Genomic DNA, 21,601 nt, shown 5'->3' with positions numbered 1-21,601 from the left:
CTGACATCACATCAGCAGTCGCCAGCAGTGGTTGGCTAAGGGTGCTGTCAATCAAGTGCCCATAGAGATTAAAGATTTGTTTTTCAAACTAGACAGAAAGGAGTTTTTCCAAAACATTGAGGTTTCTTACCTTTTGGCACAATGTTTCTGCCTCAACAGTGACACTGGTGATATGGATATGCTATAGTTTGTAAATGTATTGCTTTATGCACTTTTTAAGCATTTTTTTTTCACTTTTTAATATACCATGGCTCATGGCGTGATAAATTTACTAAGGTGTGCATGGGGGGTTTTTAGACGTTGTATTAGGTTCTGCAAAATGGCATGTACCTTTGCACCCATAATAATATATGTATATGTTTCTAATATACAATTTTTTGTATACGAGTTTCCTCCTTACATTAGATTTTGTGCATTTGTGAACTCTGTAGCTACTGCTATCCTGAACATGGTGGCAATTTCAGAATTCCCGTAGAAGTTTGTTAGGTGCAGCAGAGTGAAGGCAAAAGAATCCCATGCCAATGTCATTTTAACACTGAGCACTGGTAGAGATGCACTCCTGACTCTGATTTACTATCACATGCAGTTGTGTTCGATGTATGCATTTGTGGCAGGTGCAGCTCCCTCAAAGGTCATAAATATGCTGGAATTGTGGGAAAAATGCTGCAGTATGGGGTAAAAAACATGGCAAATGTTTCTGAAATTGCACTTTGCACACAGTATATGTTACAGTCATCTTGGATAAAATCTATTAGGGAACTGCAGAAATCAGTAGCATTAATTCAATATATTAGGTGCTCAAGAAATTTAGATGGAAAGTAGCAATTACAAACTAATAAAGGAAGAGTTTATTGAGGATGGGGCAAAGCACATTTGGCTGATGTTAGACAGAGGCTTATAAACAGAGTTAGAGCTTATGGCCAAGTGACTGAAAAGGAGTTTTGATGGAACAGGGTAGAATGTGTCAGTACAGAACAGCAGAGTTTTAGTCTATTTCTCAGAAAGAGGGAGATATTACCTGAATGAATCTGGGATTATGTGTGGAGGGAGGCTTGTAATGGGGTTCGATGGAATCTCATCTGATTGCATTGATCATGTCTTTGAAGTAATTTGCTAGATCGTGGGCACTGAAAGATATAGTAGGGAGAGGTATGTGGGGCTAATATCTCAATAAATATGAAGGAAATAGGGCTTGAAGTCTGGGCATAGAACATAAGCAAATAGTTTTGATTGCCTAAGTCAGGGGTGTCAAACTCAATAACATAAGGGGGCTGAAATCTATAACACAGGCTAAGTTGCTGGCCACATTTTTTATTAAGATAACTGTACGGTCAGGCACAGTCACCATGGGCCACATAAAACAGCCAGAAGGGCCATATTCGGCCCGCGGGCCTTGTGTTTAACACATGTGGCCTAAGTAAAGAGTAAAAAAACCCATTTAGTTGGATATTTATAAGAGTGTGAAGTGTGTACTTTAATATTAAGCCAAAGGTGTATAAGATGGGTCAAAATGAATGACATATTTATACAGCTGTGGCATTAAAACTAACACAGAAACACAGAATTAAAACTAACACAGAACCATTTATGAAAGTATGGACATTAGAGTTAATGGCTAAATAATACACTTCAGTGGACTGTGCAAATGTATCTAACTCTGTTTCACTGACTACCTGTACCTGCCTTCTATGGCTTTCTATGCAATTTCCTTGTACTTATGGTTTTGCAGCTGCTTCTCAGGATACAGAAAATACCACATTTTACATACTAAGGGAACATGTATTTTTGTGCAGCTCCTCCCACACACTTTTATTCATAGAGCCCTTAAACTGCAAGTCTTATTCGGTTTCTCCCATTGCCATTCTGCAGCACAGGAGCAGTTCTGGTTATGTTAAAATGCCAGACCTGTAACAATTTAGGTGTACAAGGGGCTTTCTATATATTTAGAGTTTATGTTGTACAAAGAGACAGAGAGGGGCCAATAGTTTCTCATTTATCCCATCACAGTTCCGGTGCATGTCCTTATTGAAGACAGTAGTGTAAGATGTATTGTGTATTTCTATTAAAGTAAATTTGGAAAAGATTCTTACAAAAGCTGAAAATTATTCAGAGAATTTTAAAAAAAATTAAAGACAATCCTGGGCCATTATCGTCTGTGGCTAGAGATGGTCGATTTGTATACAATATAAGAATGTAAATAAAGTAATTAAGATATTTTATTATTACTTACAACAATATAAATTAGGAAAGGAAATCACATTTTATATTTCACTGATAGGCCCTGAACCACTATACAAATAACAGCAAGAAATTCAGTGAAAATAAAACCACATTTTAATGGCTCAAAGATTTTTTCAAAACATAATACAAAACAAATTCAAATATATACTATACCAAACAGTGACAAGGTGCATCCTAGTGCCTCTCCTAACGCGTTTCGCACAAAGTGCTTCATCAGAGGAGGTGCTTTCACCTCCTCTGATGAAGCACTTTGTGAGAAACGCGTTAGGAGAGGCACTAGGATGCACCTTGTCACTGTTTGGTATAGTATATATTTGAATTTGTTTTGTAATATGTTTTGAAAAAATCTTTGAGCCAATAAAATGTGGTTTTAAGATATTTTATTGCCTGTTTAGTTGCTGCATATAACCCTGTAGCCTCAAACAAAGTGGATAGATAATGTGGAATAATGGCCTCCCCAGCCACTGCCAGATCATACCTGCACACATCTTGCGGCAGTGCTGGGGGGGGGGGGGGGGTAAGGGTGCAGAGGGTGATGTGCGTCGGAAGTAATGTCACACGTAGCAGAAGTGAAGTCATGTTCAGCAATGTGCATGACGCCACTTCTACAACCTAGGAAGTACAAGTTTAGCTCCAGTGTCTGGGGTGGCACCGGGCCTAAATACAAACCTGGGGGAACTATGGTACACGTGAATATAGTGTGAAAATGTACTAGGAATTGGAAAGTAAAGCACAGGGATCATAGCTTTTCTAGAACATCATAACAATATTCTGCAGAGCATAAATCACACACCAGTGAAATGTAAAGTACATAGGTTTCCCATTTTCCTGTCCAAACTGTGTTAGTGTCTTACATTACATTACATATGAAAATAAGTGCAAAATCCTTACGCTTTCACTTTGAAAGGGGTTTAAAAAGTTCCCAGCCATCTCCCCATCATCTCGAGGTGTCCCAGGAGGGTTATTCATTCCTGCCATATTATTAGGAGAGTTCTAAAATCACAAAAGAGACACTATTAGATCGACCCATGATAGAACCAAGCCTACAGACACTCATTTAATCATATCTTAATTACCTTTGGCAACACATCCATGTCCCCGGAGCCTATAATAAATAAATAACATGTATGAAATTCATGCAATTAACGTTTTTTTGAATACCTGGTATAGTATGGTTACACCACTGATATTTTAACACACAGATAGCATTACGAATAAGTATTCAAAAAATATAGCTCAGCCTAAAGAGCATAAATAATGGTAATAGCAGCATAAGTAAACATTAGCTTTTAAGATGTAGTTGTTCATAACACCACTAGATGGCTGCCTTACATTATTTTTAAATATCATTTTTTATCCAGACTTGAATAAAAAATACAATAGAAAAATAAACACTGGAAATATTCCTTAAAGCAGAAACAAACAGTGGGTATTCATTGTATATTATAGTAAACATTTTAGAATATCATATTTAAAAATAGCTCAACTGTAACTGTTTTTATGAGTGCATTACTTGTAATTGTCATATACACAAATGTATAAAACAAAATAATTATATAAGTATGTGATAAATCCCCATTGGAAGTACCTTATAGCCAGCAAACACAAAATAAGCTTGATCAGCTGTTTCACTAGGGCACTAAACTGTAGCAGTAACTGATAGGAACCACATAGGAAAGTGATTGTTGGTTGTAATGGATTGTTGCACTAGGGGGCATGTACATTTATAAAGTTAAGGTGGCCATACACGGGCCGATTCTAGCTGACGATATGGGTCTTTTAGACCGATTTGGCAGTTTATCTGCATGTGTATAGGCAAGAAAGACAGACCTGCCCGACGGACATCTGGCCTGAAATCAGCCTTTTTATGTCAGATAGAAATGGAAACACAATAGATTCTTTAATATTTTGAGCTTCTGTATCATGGCAAAAAGCCACACAGTTAGGGACCATGAGAGTTTATAAAAGGTAACAATATACTCGCTGCAGTTCTCACAGTGCAATATTTCATAGCAATTGCCACTAGTCAGCCATTTGATTTAGTAATTCTGCTCTAGACCAAAAAAATAAAAGATATAGGTAATTGCACTGGACCAAATTTGTCCATAAGAGAATATAGCAAAACTGGGAACTACAGATCTCAAGCAAATAGGCCCTGGGTGAAGCTGAATTGCTATGACTTTGTTCAAGTCTGAAGACCCCTGCTGTACGTGTCTGGCCTATGGGCTCTCATAGCTATAGGTACATCTGTGCTTTGATGTCAAAGCTTACAACCACCCTCTCTCTGTTCTTGTTTCTTCCCACCATCACTTTGTCCAACCATGGCAGTAAATTTCTGGTCAAAAGGAAACCTGGTCTACCAACTGTGGCTTTTTGTGGACATGGAGAAACAAGCACTGCTTTTATCAGGTAGGAATAAGCAGTAACATAATATGGTTAAATCTTTGTACTAATGCCATTCTGTTAATGCTACTCTAAGTATTGTCTCTTTGCTCTGTGGGGTCCATTTCTATATTTGAATTGCCTTGTGTTATTATATGTTCAGTTTTTCATGAATGCCAGCCAGCTTTTTAGCTATTTGTATTAAGAGGTTTTTTTCTGCTGAGCCTTTTTCTTTTGCAGCACATAGCCTCTCCATTTGTTCCTCATTCAGTCTCTTTGTTATCTATTATGTTCTAGGAGCTATTATCCCAGCATCACCCAAAGATGTTAGTGATTTCCCCCTCTTCTTGTGCTGGAGAGGAGTCCTGATGTACTTTTTGCTAGCTGAGAGACATAATACATGTATCAGTGTGAGGGCAGTGCCCTTCATGTTTTGTGGTTCCTCTATGCACTAGGCAGTAGACTGAAGTAATATCTGCACCCAGTCCAGGGGCATATGTCATGTGAGGAGAAGTTTCTAACGGCCGCAAGGTATCAACAAATCATAGCTTGGTGAGCATCAATCTGAACTTATTTGTATACTTTAGTGCCCAGCTTGGTCTTAACACAGTCTGGCCCACTGTCCTACCCTTGGCCAGCAGAGTTATCCAAGGGGAACTCATAAATGTTGGTCAATTAATTATCCTCAATAGCCCTCTGTTTCACCCTGCCATAGTGTTTGTTATTACAACTAATGGCAAACCAGCATCTAGCCAAAATGAGAAGGTGAAGTGCAAAATGTTAAAACCCCTATATACAAAAGCAATAAACTGTATATAAATATTGTCCCTATAGAATGAAGGCTTGGAACTGTTTTTTGATCCTAAATAGAACAACTAAGCTTTCCCAGTGCCCCCCCCCCCCCCCCAAATGTAAGCACTTTCCTTCAGTATCCTGAGCCTGCTTTTTGTGGCAGCTAGAATTTAGGGTGTGTAATGCTACAGCACAAATCAAAATGCTCTGGTCAGATGCGAGGTGTATGGTATGTCTGAAAGGTACAGTCAATGTAGGAACTCTTACCTAGAGATCCATTCATATGATGAGGTTCCATAGCTCCCATTCCTCCCATGGGACCATCAGGGCCAGGGCCCATTGGGAACTGTAAGAAGAACTAGGTAATTTAAAAAGGCAGCTAATATGGTCAATACATCTGTATGTGTGCAATGCAGTAATTAATGGGCTGTCTATGAACCTAAATCAAAATTGTGATCATATTTAACTACAAGATATTGTCCTGTTACAATTACTGCACCATGGCAGCATTTTGCAGAAAGGGTGAAGGATGTAACACAAACACTGTAAAGTTTTATATGGGCAATATGGACACAACTGGCAAGCATATAAATTAACTTGTAATTCAAAGGCGCAAAGGTCACTTACGTTAGGTCTACTTCCACCAGGTCCAATAGGATTCATCATAGTGTACATGTTTTCACTAGAATTTGTAGAGTCTGTACAAAAGATTATCAAAGGTGAAAGAATGGTTAAAGGAACAAGGAAATGCAAGTAGATACCCCTCCACCATAAAGCCTTTTGGGTTATAACAGATACATTATATATATATATATATATATATATAGAAAGAAACAAAAAGGTCCAGACTCATTTAAATGAAAAAAGAAAAAATCTTTAGAACAATTGCATTACAACATTTCGAGGCTCCCACCTCTTTATCAAGTAGCAAGATAATGAATATAGATAGATATATTTCTGTTTTTTTTTAATCTGTTCTTCAGTGTGGCACATTTATTTGTACTTTGTCACTGATTTACTATTAGCTTATATAGCACAATGGTGATGCACCACGAAGCACAACTACTTAGTTTGTCACTACTAAACTACTTTGGCTCTATAGCTGTTGTGTATCATCTCCTAACATCTCTGGCACTGGGGATAATGGCAGTTGTAGCAATGAATGTGCCTACACCTATTTACACAAAGCTAGATATGCTACATTCGCTATTGTCTTTAATCATTCCTTGCTTTTTCTATTAAATCATGAACCTGAGCCCACAAAATTGTACTGATCGGGATATAAATGGTTCCTTCTTTTCTGTAGTTGAAAACTAAACAGTAATTTTATTTTGTCCAATAACCAGAGGGCACTGCATCAGTGCTACAATTTACTTATGCTCACAAATGGCCCAGCTGTAAGACCAGTTTGCTATGGCCCAATAACCAATAGCAACCACTCAGCAGTCTCAGTTAGAAAAATCATAGAAACCCTCTGACAAATTCCTATGGGTTACTAGACTAATGTTAATACCACAAGTTCAGTTAAAGGTAACAACTTTCTGACTAGCCTTCTAGTTGAGAATTACATTGACAGGGGCAGATTTACTAAAACTTTAACTTCTGCTATTTTTTTTTATCTTTAAATTTGAATAAACCCATTTCTAGAAATGTCTGAACTTAAAAAGTTTGGGCAGGAAAAAGTTACACAAAAGTCGGTATTTTTTAGAATTGTTGCCCAAAAAATCCAGTTTCAAAAGCCTGAAGCAAAGAAGCAAAGAAGGATCCTCCAGGGAAGAAAAGAGACATCTGCCATTGACTTCTACATGATCTCAAAAAGTTTTTGCTGGTGAATTGTAGGATTCTGATTTTAGCTGTTTTGTTGCACAGTAAATTTTGGAAAAAATCAATACTTTTTATTCTGCGACTTTTAGCACAAAAAATCTGAATCAGAAAAAAAAATCTGAACATTAGTAAATGGCCCCCTTATGCATCTCTCCTAACTGTATCATAACCTACTCACTCTATTGGGAATGCTTTCATCTAGCTAATGAAAACATGGAAGGTACAATATTTGTGTTTCTTTACCTCCAGGGCTTGGCATGATAGGGGTTCCTGGGGGACCACCACCTCCCGGAGGACCCTAAAAACAAAGCAGAGTTCATGTTGCTTCCAGTTTATTTATGGGCCAATAAACATAAAGGGTTGGACTGACACAGGAAAAATGGTAATGAACAAAAAGTTGTTTTGCTGCCGAACATACCACATAGTTTCCTGGAGAGGATGATGAATACGCTATCTGTTTTGGAACAAGCAAAGAAACCAGTAATTCTTATGAAGGAAGGTTTAGTTTTTTTCTCTTTGAAGACAATTACATATCATTGTGTATAGATAGTAGATAGATAGATGATAGATAGATAGATAGAAATATAGAGAGATAGATAAATAAATACAAAGACAATACAAAGTCTAAAATATTTTGCACAAGCAAATAGTTATTAAACACATCATGTAAAAGTTTTTTTTCCCATAAAAGATAACACAGCATATCTATAACTATATGTTAACATTCCACAATCATTATGGATTATTCAATAAAAAAACATTCAGAACATTCAGAAAACATTCAAAAAACATCCAGAATAAAAATGAATTACTTACAGAGTTAGCATTTGGATTTGGCCAGGGACCCCTTCCTCCTGGACCCCTGTGTAAAATAAAAGGGTACCCCCTTATTTTATATGCAGTAATGCTAAAATCTGCCAAAGGAATATTGTAGTACCTTTTGGACAGATAAACTAGTATGCTGGCTTTTTTTATGTGAAACATTTGACCGATTACAGCAGGCTATAATCTCTATATATTAATATGTCACAGGCAGTTACCACAAAAAAGTTCAGCATTTCATGAACAAACCTTCTGTTTATCCTTGTGAAATGCAGATATTCATGTAAACATTCTATGGCATTCTAATGAAATGACTAAATTATACCCTTGTACTAATTGTGTGCATGTTACAAACAAACAATAAATATCATTATAACAGGAATTATTGGGTGGTGTGAAAATGCTTCTGCAAGTAAACGCATTAGTTCTGATTTATAATATATACATTTCATCACAATAAGTATTACATATAATTCAAAATATATGTCCAAAATTAAGTGTAAGTCAGTTAACAAAATGTTAGCCTTTTTCATGAATAAAATAAAGAGGAATAAGGGAAAAAATATGAAATGGTTAAATTAACTATCTCTATAATCAGTTATATAAGTTCAGTATCACAGAAACCAATTGCCGGTAAAATATATGGCGTATAGCAGAATATAAAAATGCAAAGAAAGAAGATTTCAACAAAAATCAGGACCCTGTATATTTAAAACACCAAGTCGTTGCAATGATACATTGAATTTTTTGTAAGTATTTCATGGTTGCCATCACGCATTTTAATCAAATAATTCTGTTTTGTTTGTTTTTTTAAACAGTACCTTGCATTTAATCCCAACTAGGATATAACAAATCCTTACTGGAGGCAAAACAATCCTACTAAACTTAATTAATCTTAATATGGGTTTTAACAGACTTATGGTATAGTGATACAAATTACAGAAAACCTAATTATCTGTAAAAACTTAGGTCCCAAGCATTCTGGATAAAAGATCATATACTTGTGTACTAATATGATAACAAAAAGGTATTACAAAGTACAAGGTAAATATTGCAGAACCAACTGAACCTTTGGTAGTAAAACTAAATATATAAAAGAACTGTTCTTATTCTAATGGAAATCAAGTATCAGGGAAATGAGAAGCAGCAATATAAAAAGAGTTATGGAGCATGCCAAAACAGTCTGTTCAAATTCTTCTTATTCAGCTCCCTAAATTCACATTATTAGACCATAGGAAGCTAATTCACTGCCTTATTAATTCTCTATTGTGGTCTGGCTCAATTAGGGTCTGGCTCAACATCTAAATCTAGCTTATGGAAAATACAATATACTTATAAATATACTTATATGGGATCTATTATCTGTTATCTTTGGCACCTGGGGGTTTAATGGTAAGGGACCTTTCCACAATTTTGATTGCCATACCTCAAGGTCCTTAGAAAACTCTACTTTAATCCAATAGGATTGTTTTTCCACCAAAATAGATTCATGCAGCTTAGTTATCGTCAAGTAAAAGATACTTTTTTTGTTATTACAGAGAATAAGGACCTTGAATTATTTGTTTAAAGTGGGGTCAATGGGTGGTGGCCCTCCTATATTCCAGAGCCTTCTGTATACAGGGTTTCCATGTAAAAGATCTGGTAATGACAATATTTATGTTCCAAATAAAATTACTGACTTTTAAAACATTAATAACATGCCACTTCTGTGAGCCCAGTTATCACACCTTCCTAAAGAGGGGCCTGGTTACTCTATGTCTGCCACTGTACGTTTCTCTTTTTAGATATTTGTAAACCCAGTATATAAATTTTTAAAACTGTTTTTGGTTTAAAAATTCTGTCATTACTTGCACTGTAAGAGTAATTGAACTTGACTACCTGGGTATCTGATATTCTGTTAGTAGTATTGGGAGAAAGATACTGCGGCACAGTGTCTGGGAAATCACTAGAGGGAAGGAACATATCTCCCAGAATGCTCTATGAGCAGGTCTGGACTGAGATTAAAATAGGCCCTGGCATTTCAAGTGCACAGATGCCCAAACAGCCCCCTACTATTTATCTAAATAGTGATTGTCTATGTCATCTTATAGCAGCCCCTCTGGCTTGTCTATGAGACAGCCTATAGGAGAATAACAGAGGCAGTGTTTAATCAATGGGCTAGCTCAGGGGCTGGGAGTGATGAGCCACCCCCTGGGGAAGGGGCTAGGATTTTGCTAGTCTATTCTGGTTAATGAATAAAAACTGTGAATTACTGTTACTTTTGTGATATGCTGCAACAAGTTAATACCCTCTTGAAAACCTCCATTGTATATAAAACAGATGGATTTCTCTTTAAAGTTACCCTGGATGTTGCTGGAATTTATGACTAAGGCTATCATTTGAGTGAATTCCCACAATACATACACACCAGGCAATAATGCTTTAGCATTAGTCTACAGCAATTTGTGTGTAAATAAACAGAATTTGACACTTACAGGAGAGGAATATTTGTTAGTTATTACCGAACAGATTATACCCCATAGAACAGACTGCTCTACTGAGAAAAGAGTAGAAAGAAGTAGATCCATACTTACATATTCATCCCAGGCATGCCAGGGCCACCTAATGAGTTGGGAGGAGGCCTCATACCACTGCCATAATTCTGAAATAAGCAAAGGTAAAGGTTAATAATCAAACAGTTCTAATTTTTGTTGTTTTAGCAATAATTTACATGTTTCTTACATCTATGATACATTTTTATTTCGGACAAAAAACAACAACCAACAGCTGCACCTTTGGTTCACTTGTGACACAATAGAGGAACACATATTTCCAAAAGACCAGTAAGAATGGGCTTTTGGAAAACTTTGGTAGAAGTTGGAACTTGACTGAAACCAGCACTTCAGCAGATAAAAACACAGTAGCCTCTTCTTTACCATGGACAGTTTTTTTGTAGCTGGGTTTTATTACCTGTGGTCCCATTGCTCCCATGCCCCGTGGTGGGTTCATTCTCTGCATAGGGCCCCCCATGTTTGGATGTCCTGAAAAATAAGATAATGTGAATATTAGCATTTAAGCATGTGTCTGTCTGCTCTTTGGAAATTACATACCGGTAATTGCTTAATTGTCAATAGATGCTTTTGGCTCACCTAAGCTGCCACTGTCTCTTAGCTTTCAGGCCTACACTTAAATATCCTATAGCTCCCCTAATGTGTCATAATCCCACAAAAAGTGACTACAAGTGACCAACACATCAGGGTGCATAATCTGATATCTTTGGTTGCATAGGGCTGCCTCTCTACATAGCAGGAACAACTCTTAGTTTGTACCCATTCCTTAATATATTATGTGAAAGCATGGGAATTTCCCGGTACTAAGCAAAAATCTCTTTGAGGGTATTCTGGTAATGTAGTAGTAAACATTGCTCTGCATGCCATTAAGGCATTTGTATTTTAATATTTTCAGGTAATATGAGTGTTAAAAAAACTGGATGATTAAAGTGTTACAAACAATAACCAGAAACAAAAAAATACAGAGTTGCAGAATTGTTTAAAGAAGAAAGAAAGGTAAAATCTAAGTAAGCTTTATCACAAAGGTCTATGTAAATACAGCCATAAGCACTTACGAAAACGCTGCACGGAGTCCTCTATCAATAGAAACACAAGATTTCTTGTCTCCTTTTTTGTAAACATGTTCTTAGGGTATCTGACTTCCTCTCTCAGAAAAATCCTTCATTCCCAGGGCTAAAGTCTGCGTAGTTCTCTCCTTTCTCCCTCCTCCTGCTCCCCCCTCCCATAAGAAAACTCACACCCCCCTCCTTTAGGAATGTGTAAACTGAGCTAACAGCAGTTAGAGCTAGAGCAGGAAGCTATGAAAACCAAGCTAAAATGGCAGCTGCAATTTTAAAGGGAGGGAGCTCTAGGGCTCTTTACTCAGGTATGCTAGAGCTTTCTACAGAATAAATATAGCATTCTAGGTGGCACTAATGTGCCAAATCTATTGCCAATAAAATGCCAAAAAGACTTTCCTTCTTTAAGGATCCCATTTAATCCACTCTTGACAGCACAGAACAAAATGATTGCATTTACAAATCCACTTTAGGTAAAATGATACAGAAAAGCACACATGCACTTGTATGTGAAACCTGAGGGGGTTTAACAGACACAAGTCAGGGATGTCATATGGAGCTTTGTGTTAGAAAGGTATAAGAAAATGGAGCCACTGATCACGAAAAAAATCACTAGATTGTATAATACTTTGGGTTTAGCCTTGGGTAATTTCTTGTCTTTTGTATAAAAGGTTGAGATATCTCTCCAAATGTCAATTTGAGTGTTTGATCACTGTTTCGTATGTTTCACTATTAAGTTATTGTGATGAATCTAAAGATTTTACTTTATAGAAATCTCATACAATATTGTATTTTTCTTGCATAGCAATACAATACAGGTATGGGACCTGATATCTAGAATGCTTGGGACCTGGGGTTTTTCTGTAATTTGGCTCTCCATTACCTTAAGTCTACTAAAAAATAATTTAAACATTAAATAAACCCAATAGGATTGTTTTGCCGCCAATAAGGATTAATTATATCTTAGTTGGGATCAAGTACAAGGTACTGTTTTACTATTAGAAAGAAAAGGGAAATCATTTTTTAAAGTTAGAATTATTTTCTTATAATGGAGTCTATGGGAGATGGCCTTCCTGTAATTCAGAGCTTTCTGGATAACAGGTTTCCAGATAATGGATCCCATTCCTGTACCTGTTCAAAATCGGGTCATTTTTGGAATGCCTATCAGTTTTGCCCCTTCAAGATTCCAGGTTGTTTGGAAATTGGCTATAAAATAGAAATACTTTGTAGATAAGAAATCTATATGGCTCTATTTAAGCCCTATGATACGGATTGTTATGATATAAGCATTTTGATGGATCCCATCACATATTTCAGTGCTTGTGGGGTCATTCATTTCTTAACTCACTACATACAAATACTTTTGCTATATCAGTTTACTAGAGAATGGCCATATGCAAACAGACTATAGCAGATTTTCTTTTATACCCTCATCTTGTAGAGCCTGATTCTAATACACAAAAAACTCTAATGCACTGGGAAAAGGATTCCGTCAGACTGATTGGTGAGTCACTTGGTACAACCTGTGACTACATGTCAGACATGGGACAGATTATTTTTGAACAATTATGTTTTTAAAAAGTTTTGTGAAGACACTGGGCGAGTCCCTGGATGGCGGTATCCTCTGCTTAAATCTCCAGTAGGGCAGCTGTATCCCATTAGATGAAAATGGAATATAAATGTGACATACCAAGAATAAGGAATCATTGACCTATATTCTAGGTATCATACCTAGTGCTTTGTAATTTAGCTGGAGGGCTGCAGGCAGACCCCCCCTTCTGTAGGCAATTCAAAACCCCTGGATTATTCCTGATGCAGTTATGGAATAAGAAAAACTGAGCCCAGAAGTCCTCTGCTTCTGTATTTGTGCCAGCTGTTGAGGTGCGCCACTAAGACGTAATGGGAACTCCTGATAGTGTCCCTCTGCTTCCCCATCTATTTCCATCCGAGCAGAGTTAAACTCATCATATGGTGTTAAACCAGCATTCAGTGATTCTAATTCATGTACTCAGGATACACTACACAAGCTTTCCCTAATCTTAGAGAAAGCCTATCAGGGGAGTACTCAAGAAGAAGTCTGCTCTGCTCTGAAAATCTGCTGCAAAATGCAACCCTGATCTTAGTGATCATGTCCATTTAAGCCCCTAGAAAAAAATATGTTTTTTTGAATATTCTACCATTTGAGTCTATGAAATTTTGAGTGAATATTTAAAACAAGAAGGTTAGAAACTGGCAAGAAATATTAAATATGGTACATAGTACTATCAAAAGAATGCATGAATCATCTTACACTGCTTGCATACATGTATATTATAATCATTCATTAATATTCTCATAGTACTACTATAGCTAGAACATGTAGACTATAAAGTAATATTTTTATTTTCATGCCTGTCAGGTAGTAGATTATTCAGCCTAATCCACACTGTGACCTTCCTACAGAATAGTCCCCATCCTTATCTTTGGGGCCATCTAGTTTGGGCTATCTTAATAGTGATATAAGACACTGGGAAAATATACTCAGTTTATACACAAGTTTTACAATCATTTTATCATTATAAAAGCCTAAACTAATTATTAGCGTACCCTGGGGCCGAGTTGGATCCATAGAGTTTGGCAGCAAAGGCTGTGAACCTGGAACCCCAACAGGAGGCTGAAAAAGAAAGTCAGTTATTTTATGTTTAAGTGCTACATCGTCATAAGAGCAAATTTCATTCTCTTTATGTTATCCACTCTCTCAAGCACTTTCAGTTCAAGTTACTGGAGGGGCAACATGGAGCCTATGGTACTAAAAGCAATAATGATGATGCAATACCATATTATTGTGTTTGATGCAACAATACCATTCAGTGTAAATATATTCATGGAATTATATCCAAACCTGATTTGGCATTCTGAGGGAAGGTCTTGGGCCACCTGGATACCTCGGTGACATGAAGGGCTGAGGAAGATATGAAAAAAAATACTTCATTCTAGAGACAACAATGGTTTTGCAGGAAATTCCTAGCTGATGCTGATTATATTGGGCTACACAATGTCTAGGAAAATCATCCTATATGGTACCCTGGAGAACAGGGATTTAAAAAAAAAACATTGCATGGCACCCAGCAACACAGGGTTTATTACTGAGTGTCTACAAAAGAACCCTAATGACAGGGTATACGAAACCATAACACCAATCTTGGCAAAGGGCAAAATAACTTACAGTACAGGTAATAGGAAAAAGGCAGAACATGACCATTGCATTAAAAGATTTAGCACTGTTTTTCTCCCGCTTTCAACCAATTGTTCCCTAATAAGGTAACCAGTAAAGTGAACCTCTAAACAACACGTGCGCCCCATTTTTATATTAATTTGTGTCTACACATATTGTTGGTACATTCTTAAGGTGCTTTCTCTGGGACAACTAACAGCAGTTGTCTAATGAAAACTAAATATTATGGGATGTTGGGTTATTTCTTGGAATTTACCCCACAACAGCAACTGATCAGTGTGCAACCAATATGCCTACAAGTTCCATCAAATAGTTAAGGGATTTTATGAAATTCTGGCTTAATTCATTTTGCTACTAAGCTGTGAGTGAGTTAAGATACCCAACATTTCACTGAAATAACCTCATATTTATAGTAATATTTTCAGTTTCAAAAGGAAAGTTTTTTTAAGCCATTCTAAAGGCAATTCTCAGCAATAAACACCAAATTTAAACCCCCTTACTGTAGCTGAAAGTCATGTGTATGAAGGATTTGAACAGAATCAAACTGCCACTGATGTTTATGAAGACAGAATAAAGTGACAAAAAGAGAGCAACGCAGGGCAACTCAATAAAAAAGGTCTCTGTGCAAAGAAACCCCAAGCACTGACCTCCTGTCTATGGGCTTTTTTATTTTGCAAAAATTAGACTTAGTAAATCAGAGGTAATATGTGAAGAAGGGCTAAGTTTTATCAGCTGTTCAAACACAGCAGCATGTTTCATTGGCTTGGCCTGGCTCTGTTATTCCCAGGACACAACAGGTAGTCAATACAATATTAATATTACATTATTTTCCTGCTGCCCTTAGTGAAAGATGTTCAAATATTAATGAAGGTTTTTCCATTTGTGTTGGAATGCAGGACTGTAGAAAAGTACAAATTAAACTTAAGGGGGGGGGCTAGAAAGGGGAGGGTTGCTTTTCTTTGTCAGCCACTGTGCTGGGTAATTGCAGAGCATGAGCCTATGTGTTCTTTTATAACAGACTTGTTTTTGTGGCAGGTATGTAATTAAAGGGGATATAAACCCACAAAATGAAATGATGTAACCTTACTCCGAGAGCCTTTCTGAGCACTTTTGCAACAATTTACAGTAGTTTACTGTTTTTAGTAGTTTCTGAGATATTTGCCATATACTAGGTTTTTGGATTATAAACAACCCTAGGGTTAATTGACTATTTAGAGGGACCATAGACAGGTTGCAGGACCTTCAGAGAGCTATTGAGCTGAAAGTCTGCTATTAGCAGTCTAAAACTGCTAATATCTCACTACAAACCACTAAAAAGGCTAGGTTTACATCAATACATTTTTGTGTTTTATATCCCCTTTCTTTCGAAAAAGTATATAAAAGGTAAATTTAGAGTATATAAAGGTTATTTTACATTATGGTCAACGATACATGATACGGTTCATATCACTACTGGGCACATCTTTAACCATAATGTAAAACAAACTTTTATGTTTTTACTTCATTTCGGAGAGACTTGCTATTAAAGTGGGCCTTATTCTGGTGCATTATTAATACACTTTGTCTCTCGCTGTCTTCTGCTGTTTGCCTTAAAGGACAAGGAAAGGTTATTATCAAGTAAGACTTATTCTACAGGCATTTGTCTATAGTACTCACTGTAGAGCTTGCTCCCAGATCCCTGCCTTCCTGTCTTTGATCTATTGCTGGCAGCGTGCAGCATTCTGAAGACTCCAGCAACATCACCAAATCTGGGAGCCACTTCCTGTGGGCTGCCATTGGCAGCCTTAAGCCGCAGTGCCTTGGATTCTGGTGTCCTGCGCATGTGTGTAACAGGACAGCCCCTTCCCTGCTGTGCCTGTGCGCGCTCCCTGCATCATTAGTATGCGCGCCTTAGCCCCACCCCCTAAATGCCCCTCAGCCAATCAAAAGCGGAGCCGCCGTTGCCATAGCAACGCGTGTCAATAACCACTCCATTCATTTCTTCAGAGCTACCGGAGCATTTACACAGCGCGAGCTGTGAGAGTACCAGTGAACATATTTGTGAGTGTATTTTTTACATGTGTATAGGAGTACATTATAAAATATCATGGATGTACATTATAAAATAGTAATTTTGGTTCATTACAGTAAGTCATTATCTAATATATAGTTTTGAAATTAATAGATCAGAAAAAACTCAACAAATCTTATACAAAAAAATCTCATACAAAACTTATAAAAAAATGTTTTATTTCGTGTGACAATGATCTAGTGTAAGAGTAAAGGCATTGCTTCTGTGAGAATATCAGTAGGCTTGTGTATATGAGGATCCAATCACTTACTGTGCAATATTAATATAGCAGAAAGGAGGAGATGAGCGACGACCGAGCTGTGTGGGGAGTGGCTCTGCTTGATAATAAGAAAAGAGCAAGCACGGGAGTGCGCCTAGGCTCAGGGGGGAGGGAATTTTGCACATGCTCAGTGCAGACCTTGAGGCAAAGGAAGTGGGCATTCCTTTTCAAAGATGGCCGCGCCATTCACTGAAACGAGTGTGCAGCATGCAGTAAGTGTATCTCTGTAAATATTTAATTAGACAAGCCAGAAATATAGCGTTTTTACTTAACAACACTAGTACTATTGAATAGTGTGGTTAGTAAAATTTGACTTTCATTCTCCTTTAATTTTCTAGGTTTGGCTTGTACTAACACTCCATTTAAGCATAGGTACAGAATCTTGTTTATACTGGGCCAATACACAGTCAGCTTTGTGCTTTTAGTTATACCCTTTTTGTCAGCCATTCAGTGACACTGCCCTGAGTGGCTTGATAACAACATGGAAACCAGGCACACTTGAAAGCATCCATGGGATTAGACTTTTAATCTTACCTGACTGTGAGGACCCATCATAGGGTTGTTGGGGTTGTGAGGAGGAGGCTGTGCGTGAGGTGATGGCTGAGAACCTGGAGGTCCCTTTAAAAGAAGATAAATAAATATGCTTATGATATAATAGTAAATATCTTACAAGGCTAAAGTACACATACAAGTATTCGTAGAGCCTTGTAGTTGGCAATCCTCAAAGAACCCACACATAAGAAAGACTCCTAATTAAGTGATACCCCTCTGACACATTAACTTGTATAAATACAACTACCCAGCTATTTGCATGCATTATTCCAGTTGCAGTGGAATGCCAAAGTTAATTGCTACTTGGGTGCTATAGGTTCATTGCTACAACTAACCAAGTCACTAACACTTACTCTGCAGAAAGTTATCACAGATTCTAGTATGTTTTGGAGTCTAATAACATCATCATCCCTCATTCTATGGATTCCCATGTGAGCATATAACTGCTTGCTTATGAGGCAAGACTGGATCTCAGTGCAAATATTTCCAGCTGTGAAGAGAGAGAGCATCTACAGCATTTGGTTTTAGATTTAATAAAGCTTCTTATTACAGCTTGTAATTAACGTCCAAGGCTAATAAGAGACATATGGCAGCCACTGGTTTGAGTCTGCAAGCCCAGTCCCGCTAGGTACCAACCAGACCAATCATGTCCAGGCAAAAGAAAAGGGGATAAATGAAGCAATTAATAAAATCATTTTCTATCCAGCTAAGGAGATAAATACTTGGCATAGCCGTACACCCTGTGTTTAAGACAAACAAAAAGGATCCACCATTAGAGGGCACTGTGACCTTTCTCATCTCTCTGGCTGTTTCGAAGAAAAACGTTATTTCCACATTTTTGACAGCAACAAGTTTTTTTGCTCCCCCTCCTCTCTCTGTACCTGAAGCATGCTATAAAAATCAGAACGGCCAAAATTTAACCAATAGAGGGATGGATAGATTTGTCTAGAGCTGTAGACGCTTCATAACGCACACATTTCCTACAGCACAATAAGCTGATAAATGGGGATCTCTCACATCCAGACAGCAAATAGTCTTTCTGGTGCAACCAAGTAACTGATGCTATATGTCACCAAAAGACAACCATCAGTGATAAGCATTGGGGAGACCATGGAGGTTCTCTAATATTGGTTACTGTAATGCATGCACACAAGTGTTGCATTTCATTTACACTTAAAATTTCAGGGTTCTAAAGTATACAAAACTGTATGCATATATAAAGAGTGTTTTCAACACTATAGTTCATTAACTAAAACTAGCAATGTCAGTTAGGATGTTTAAACAGTAATTTATTGTGTGCCTGCTCTCATTAGAAAGTATGTGAGAGTAAAAGATTTTAGTGGTACAAGTGAGAAGAGGTCTGGCAGAGGAAGGGAAAATAGTGGAGTGAAGGTGGTAGAAAGATAGTGTTATCCTCATGCCAAAGCAGTAAACAATTTAGTAAAAGTTTACTTAAGAGAATTATTTGGTATGACTGCTATTACATGCTTCGCATTGCTGGACATGTTTTTATTGAAACATTTCCATATTTATGAAGGACAATGGCACAGACTAGAACTGACATTGTGAGGCCAGTCAAGAAGCAGTAAAGCTGGCAATTACCAGTGATAAGAAAATACACTCTCAGGCCATGTTGTGCTATACAGTACTAAGGTAATTTGTAAGTATAATATGAGACACTCATTTATACTTGTACCAAACTCCTGGCTGTATCTGCTTGCTGAATATTGTGCAATGTACAATGTACAGGGCACATGAAGCCCTGGTATTAATGTGCCTTGAGGAATTGTTACTCACATGGTTTCCTTTGCCTGTTTCAAACACACTGTGCCCTCAGATGCAAACAAAATACAATCTCAACTTGCATGTGATTTACCAACAGAGACAAAAATCAGTCAACTCTGATTAGCATCTCCTTTCAGCAACTCACCTATAGCAGTGGCATGGGCCAGCACTCCCCTGATAGGCTTACTTACTCATTCTGAGCTAAACCAACACTTCTGCTGTGGCAAGTCAGAAACTCATACAGGATGACTAGTTTTGGAAACATTCAGGTGCTCCAAGTGCCAAATCTGTACATCCCTATGCAGGAAGCACAGTCATATTGTAAAATGCCTGCTATACAGGCACCTATAGAGGGGGGGGCACGAATGGGGGCGGCTTCGGGGCACCCGAATACAAAATCTGGCGCTGTGTCTGTGACACTCACATGCTCAGTGGCCTCTGGGCAGCTGTTGAGAAGCTAAACTTAGGGGTTGTTGCAAAGTATCAAGAAGAAAATGAGGTTTGTCTGTCATATAAACTGATGCTACATGGCTGATTATTACATTCTGATGCAAATTGCACGAGTTTCTATGTGCTAATAATCTGTATTATTTACTAATCAGCCTCGTATTGTGACATTTATATTCTATATTTCCAGTATATTGTAAATCGGTCCCTAAGCTCAGTAACTGACAGCAGCACAGAGAACATTCAGTAAAGAAGATGGGGAGCTACTGGGGCCATATCTGGAGACACAGGTCTTCCCTGCTAATAGGGGTCTGCCCTATTTTTTTTTTTGTTAAATTTAGTTCTTCTTTAAAAAGCTGTTTACCTTGAAATAGAAGAACACTAAAGGTAACAATACCAGAATGTAAAAATATACACAAGCATAGAAGTCTTTTGAGGAGCGATGAGCAAATCTGTCCTGTTAAACACAACCGTGCCCTTTTTTATGTGGGATTTCGCTGTGAATCCATGCCTTGCGAGAAAATTTGCTCATCACTACTTTTAAATTATACCATACTCTCAGTGGAGTTTTAGTTGGCATCAGAGGAAAGGTAATATCCATATACAGTATTATATAGTATCTCTAAAAGCTGCCCAGTATTGCTTGTACCTATGCAACTCATGGCATGTAACTCAAAAACATTGGAAGCATAAAAATTAAAGAATTAGACATGCAAAAGCAAGGACAGAGCTGAATTATAATGCTCCTCTATGTTATGATATATTAACCCACACCAACAAATACTAAAGCCACCAAGTAAAGTTTCAAACAAATACAGAACAGGCCGTTTTTCTTTTAAGTAGAATAAATACTCCTTGCCTCCGAATTTGGTAGCCTTAACAGGAATACAGAGAGAGAGTGCCAATCAAATAGATAACATCAACAGCACCTTGTAAAGACTGAAGGGACAAAATAAAGGAGGAACAAGTAGGCAGTATGCCAGGTAATGCACAAAGCAATAGACAAGGACTTAAATGATGTTGAAAAAGAGAAATTATTTTTCTATGCTAAATTGTCAGCAGCAAGACAACAAAGCAAAGTTGTGAAATCACAAGACTAAGCTATTGTCAGTTTGTAAGAAAATTGCAATCCCGATTGTGCAAAGTGTAAAGCCCAACACATCTCTGCATGTGCTTTGCAACACTAATTATCTGGTTTATTTAATGTAAACATCTGCAAATATTCCATCCGTCAGCACCTTCCATTCTCCAATTCTCATTTCATGGCTCTGCTGTACATGTTTCTCCTTCATGCTAACATCCACATTCTTGTCTCTTGAGCGCTTTACACTCCCATTAGGAGGAGTTTATTTGTATACAGATCACCCACTCACATTTACTATATCAATCTGACTGGCTTAACTGAAGTCTAAAAACCCTAAATGAATGTCTATGTTTCAATATAGTAATCTTGCACAATGCTAAAGGAGGGAGATCGATAGGCCCCCTTCCAAAAACTGTATTATTATTGATATCAGTATTTTCATATACTACTGTAGGGGAAGTGAATTATCCACCATAAAACATATAGCAGTATTCAGCTGTTCCTTTACAATGCCTTGGGAT

The 21,601-nt window shown here is 37.4% G+C and overlaps 1 protein-coding gene across 2 annotated transcripts in view; it reads right to left on the bottom strand.

The window, feature by feature from the left end:
• The window catches only part of ssbp4 (single stranded DNA binding protein 4), a 234,939-nt gene that overhangs the window by 7,470 nt on the left and 205,868 nt on the right, over positions 1-21,601 (bottom strand). Inside the window, exons 6-18 of one of the 2 annotated variants that reach the window (XM_012953833.3) lie at positions 17,747-17,830; positions 14,550-14,609; positions 14,255-14,321; positions 11,011-11,081; positions 10,635-10,702; positions 8,056-8,101; positions 7,658-7,693; positions 7,483-7,537; positions 6,043-6,113; positions 5,683-5,761; positions 3,318-3,346; positions 3,133-3,234; positions 1,019-1,127 (exon numbers count right to left, since the gene is read on the bottom strand). In XM_012953833.3, the coding sequence (XP_012809287.1) occupies positions 1,035-1,127; positions 3,133-3,234; positions 3,318-3,346; positions 5,683-5,761; positions 6,043-6,113; positions 7,483-7,537; positions 7,658-7,693; positions 8,056-8,101; positions 10,635-10,702; positions 11,011-11,081; positions 14,255-14,321; positions 14,550-14,609; positions 17,747-17,830 (861 nt within the window). In that variant the 3' untranslated portion in view covers positions 1,019-1,034. The remainder of the gene's footprint in view (positions 1-1,018; positions 1,128-3,132; positions 3,235-3,317; positions 3,347-5,682; positions 5,762-6,042; positions 6,114-7,482; positions 7,538-7,657; positions 7,694-8,055; positions 8,102-10,634; positions 10,703-11,010; positions 11,082-14,254; positions 14,322-14,549; positions 14,610-17,746; positions 17,831-21,601) is intronic. The other variant, XM_002940660.4, reaches the window with a different exon arrangement.

Source organism: Xenopus tropicalis, chromosome 1, assembly GCF_000004195.4.
Source record: "Xenopus tropicalis strain Nigerian chromosome 1, UCB_Xtro_10.0, whole genome shotgun sequence".
NCBI lineage: Eukaryota > Metazoa > Chordata > Amphibia > Anura > Pipidae > Xenopus > Xenopus tropicalis.
The sequence above is the reverse complement of the archived record's forward strand: the minus strand, read 5'-3'. Positions and strand labels throughout refer to the sequence as shown.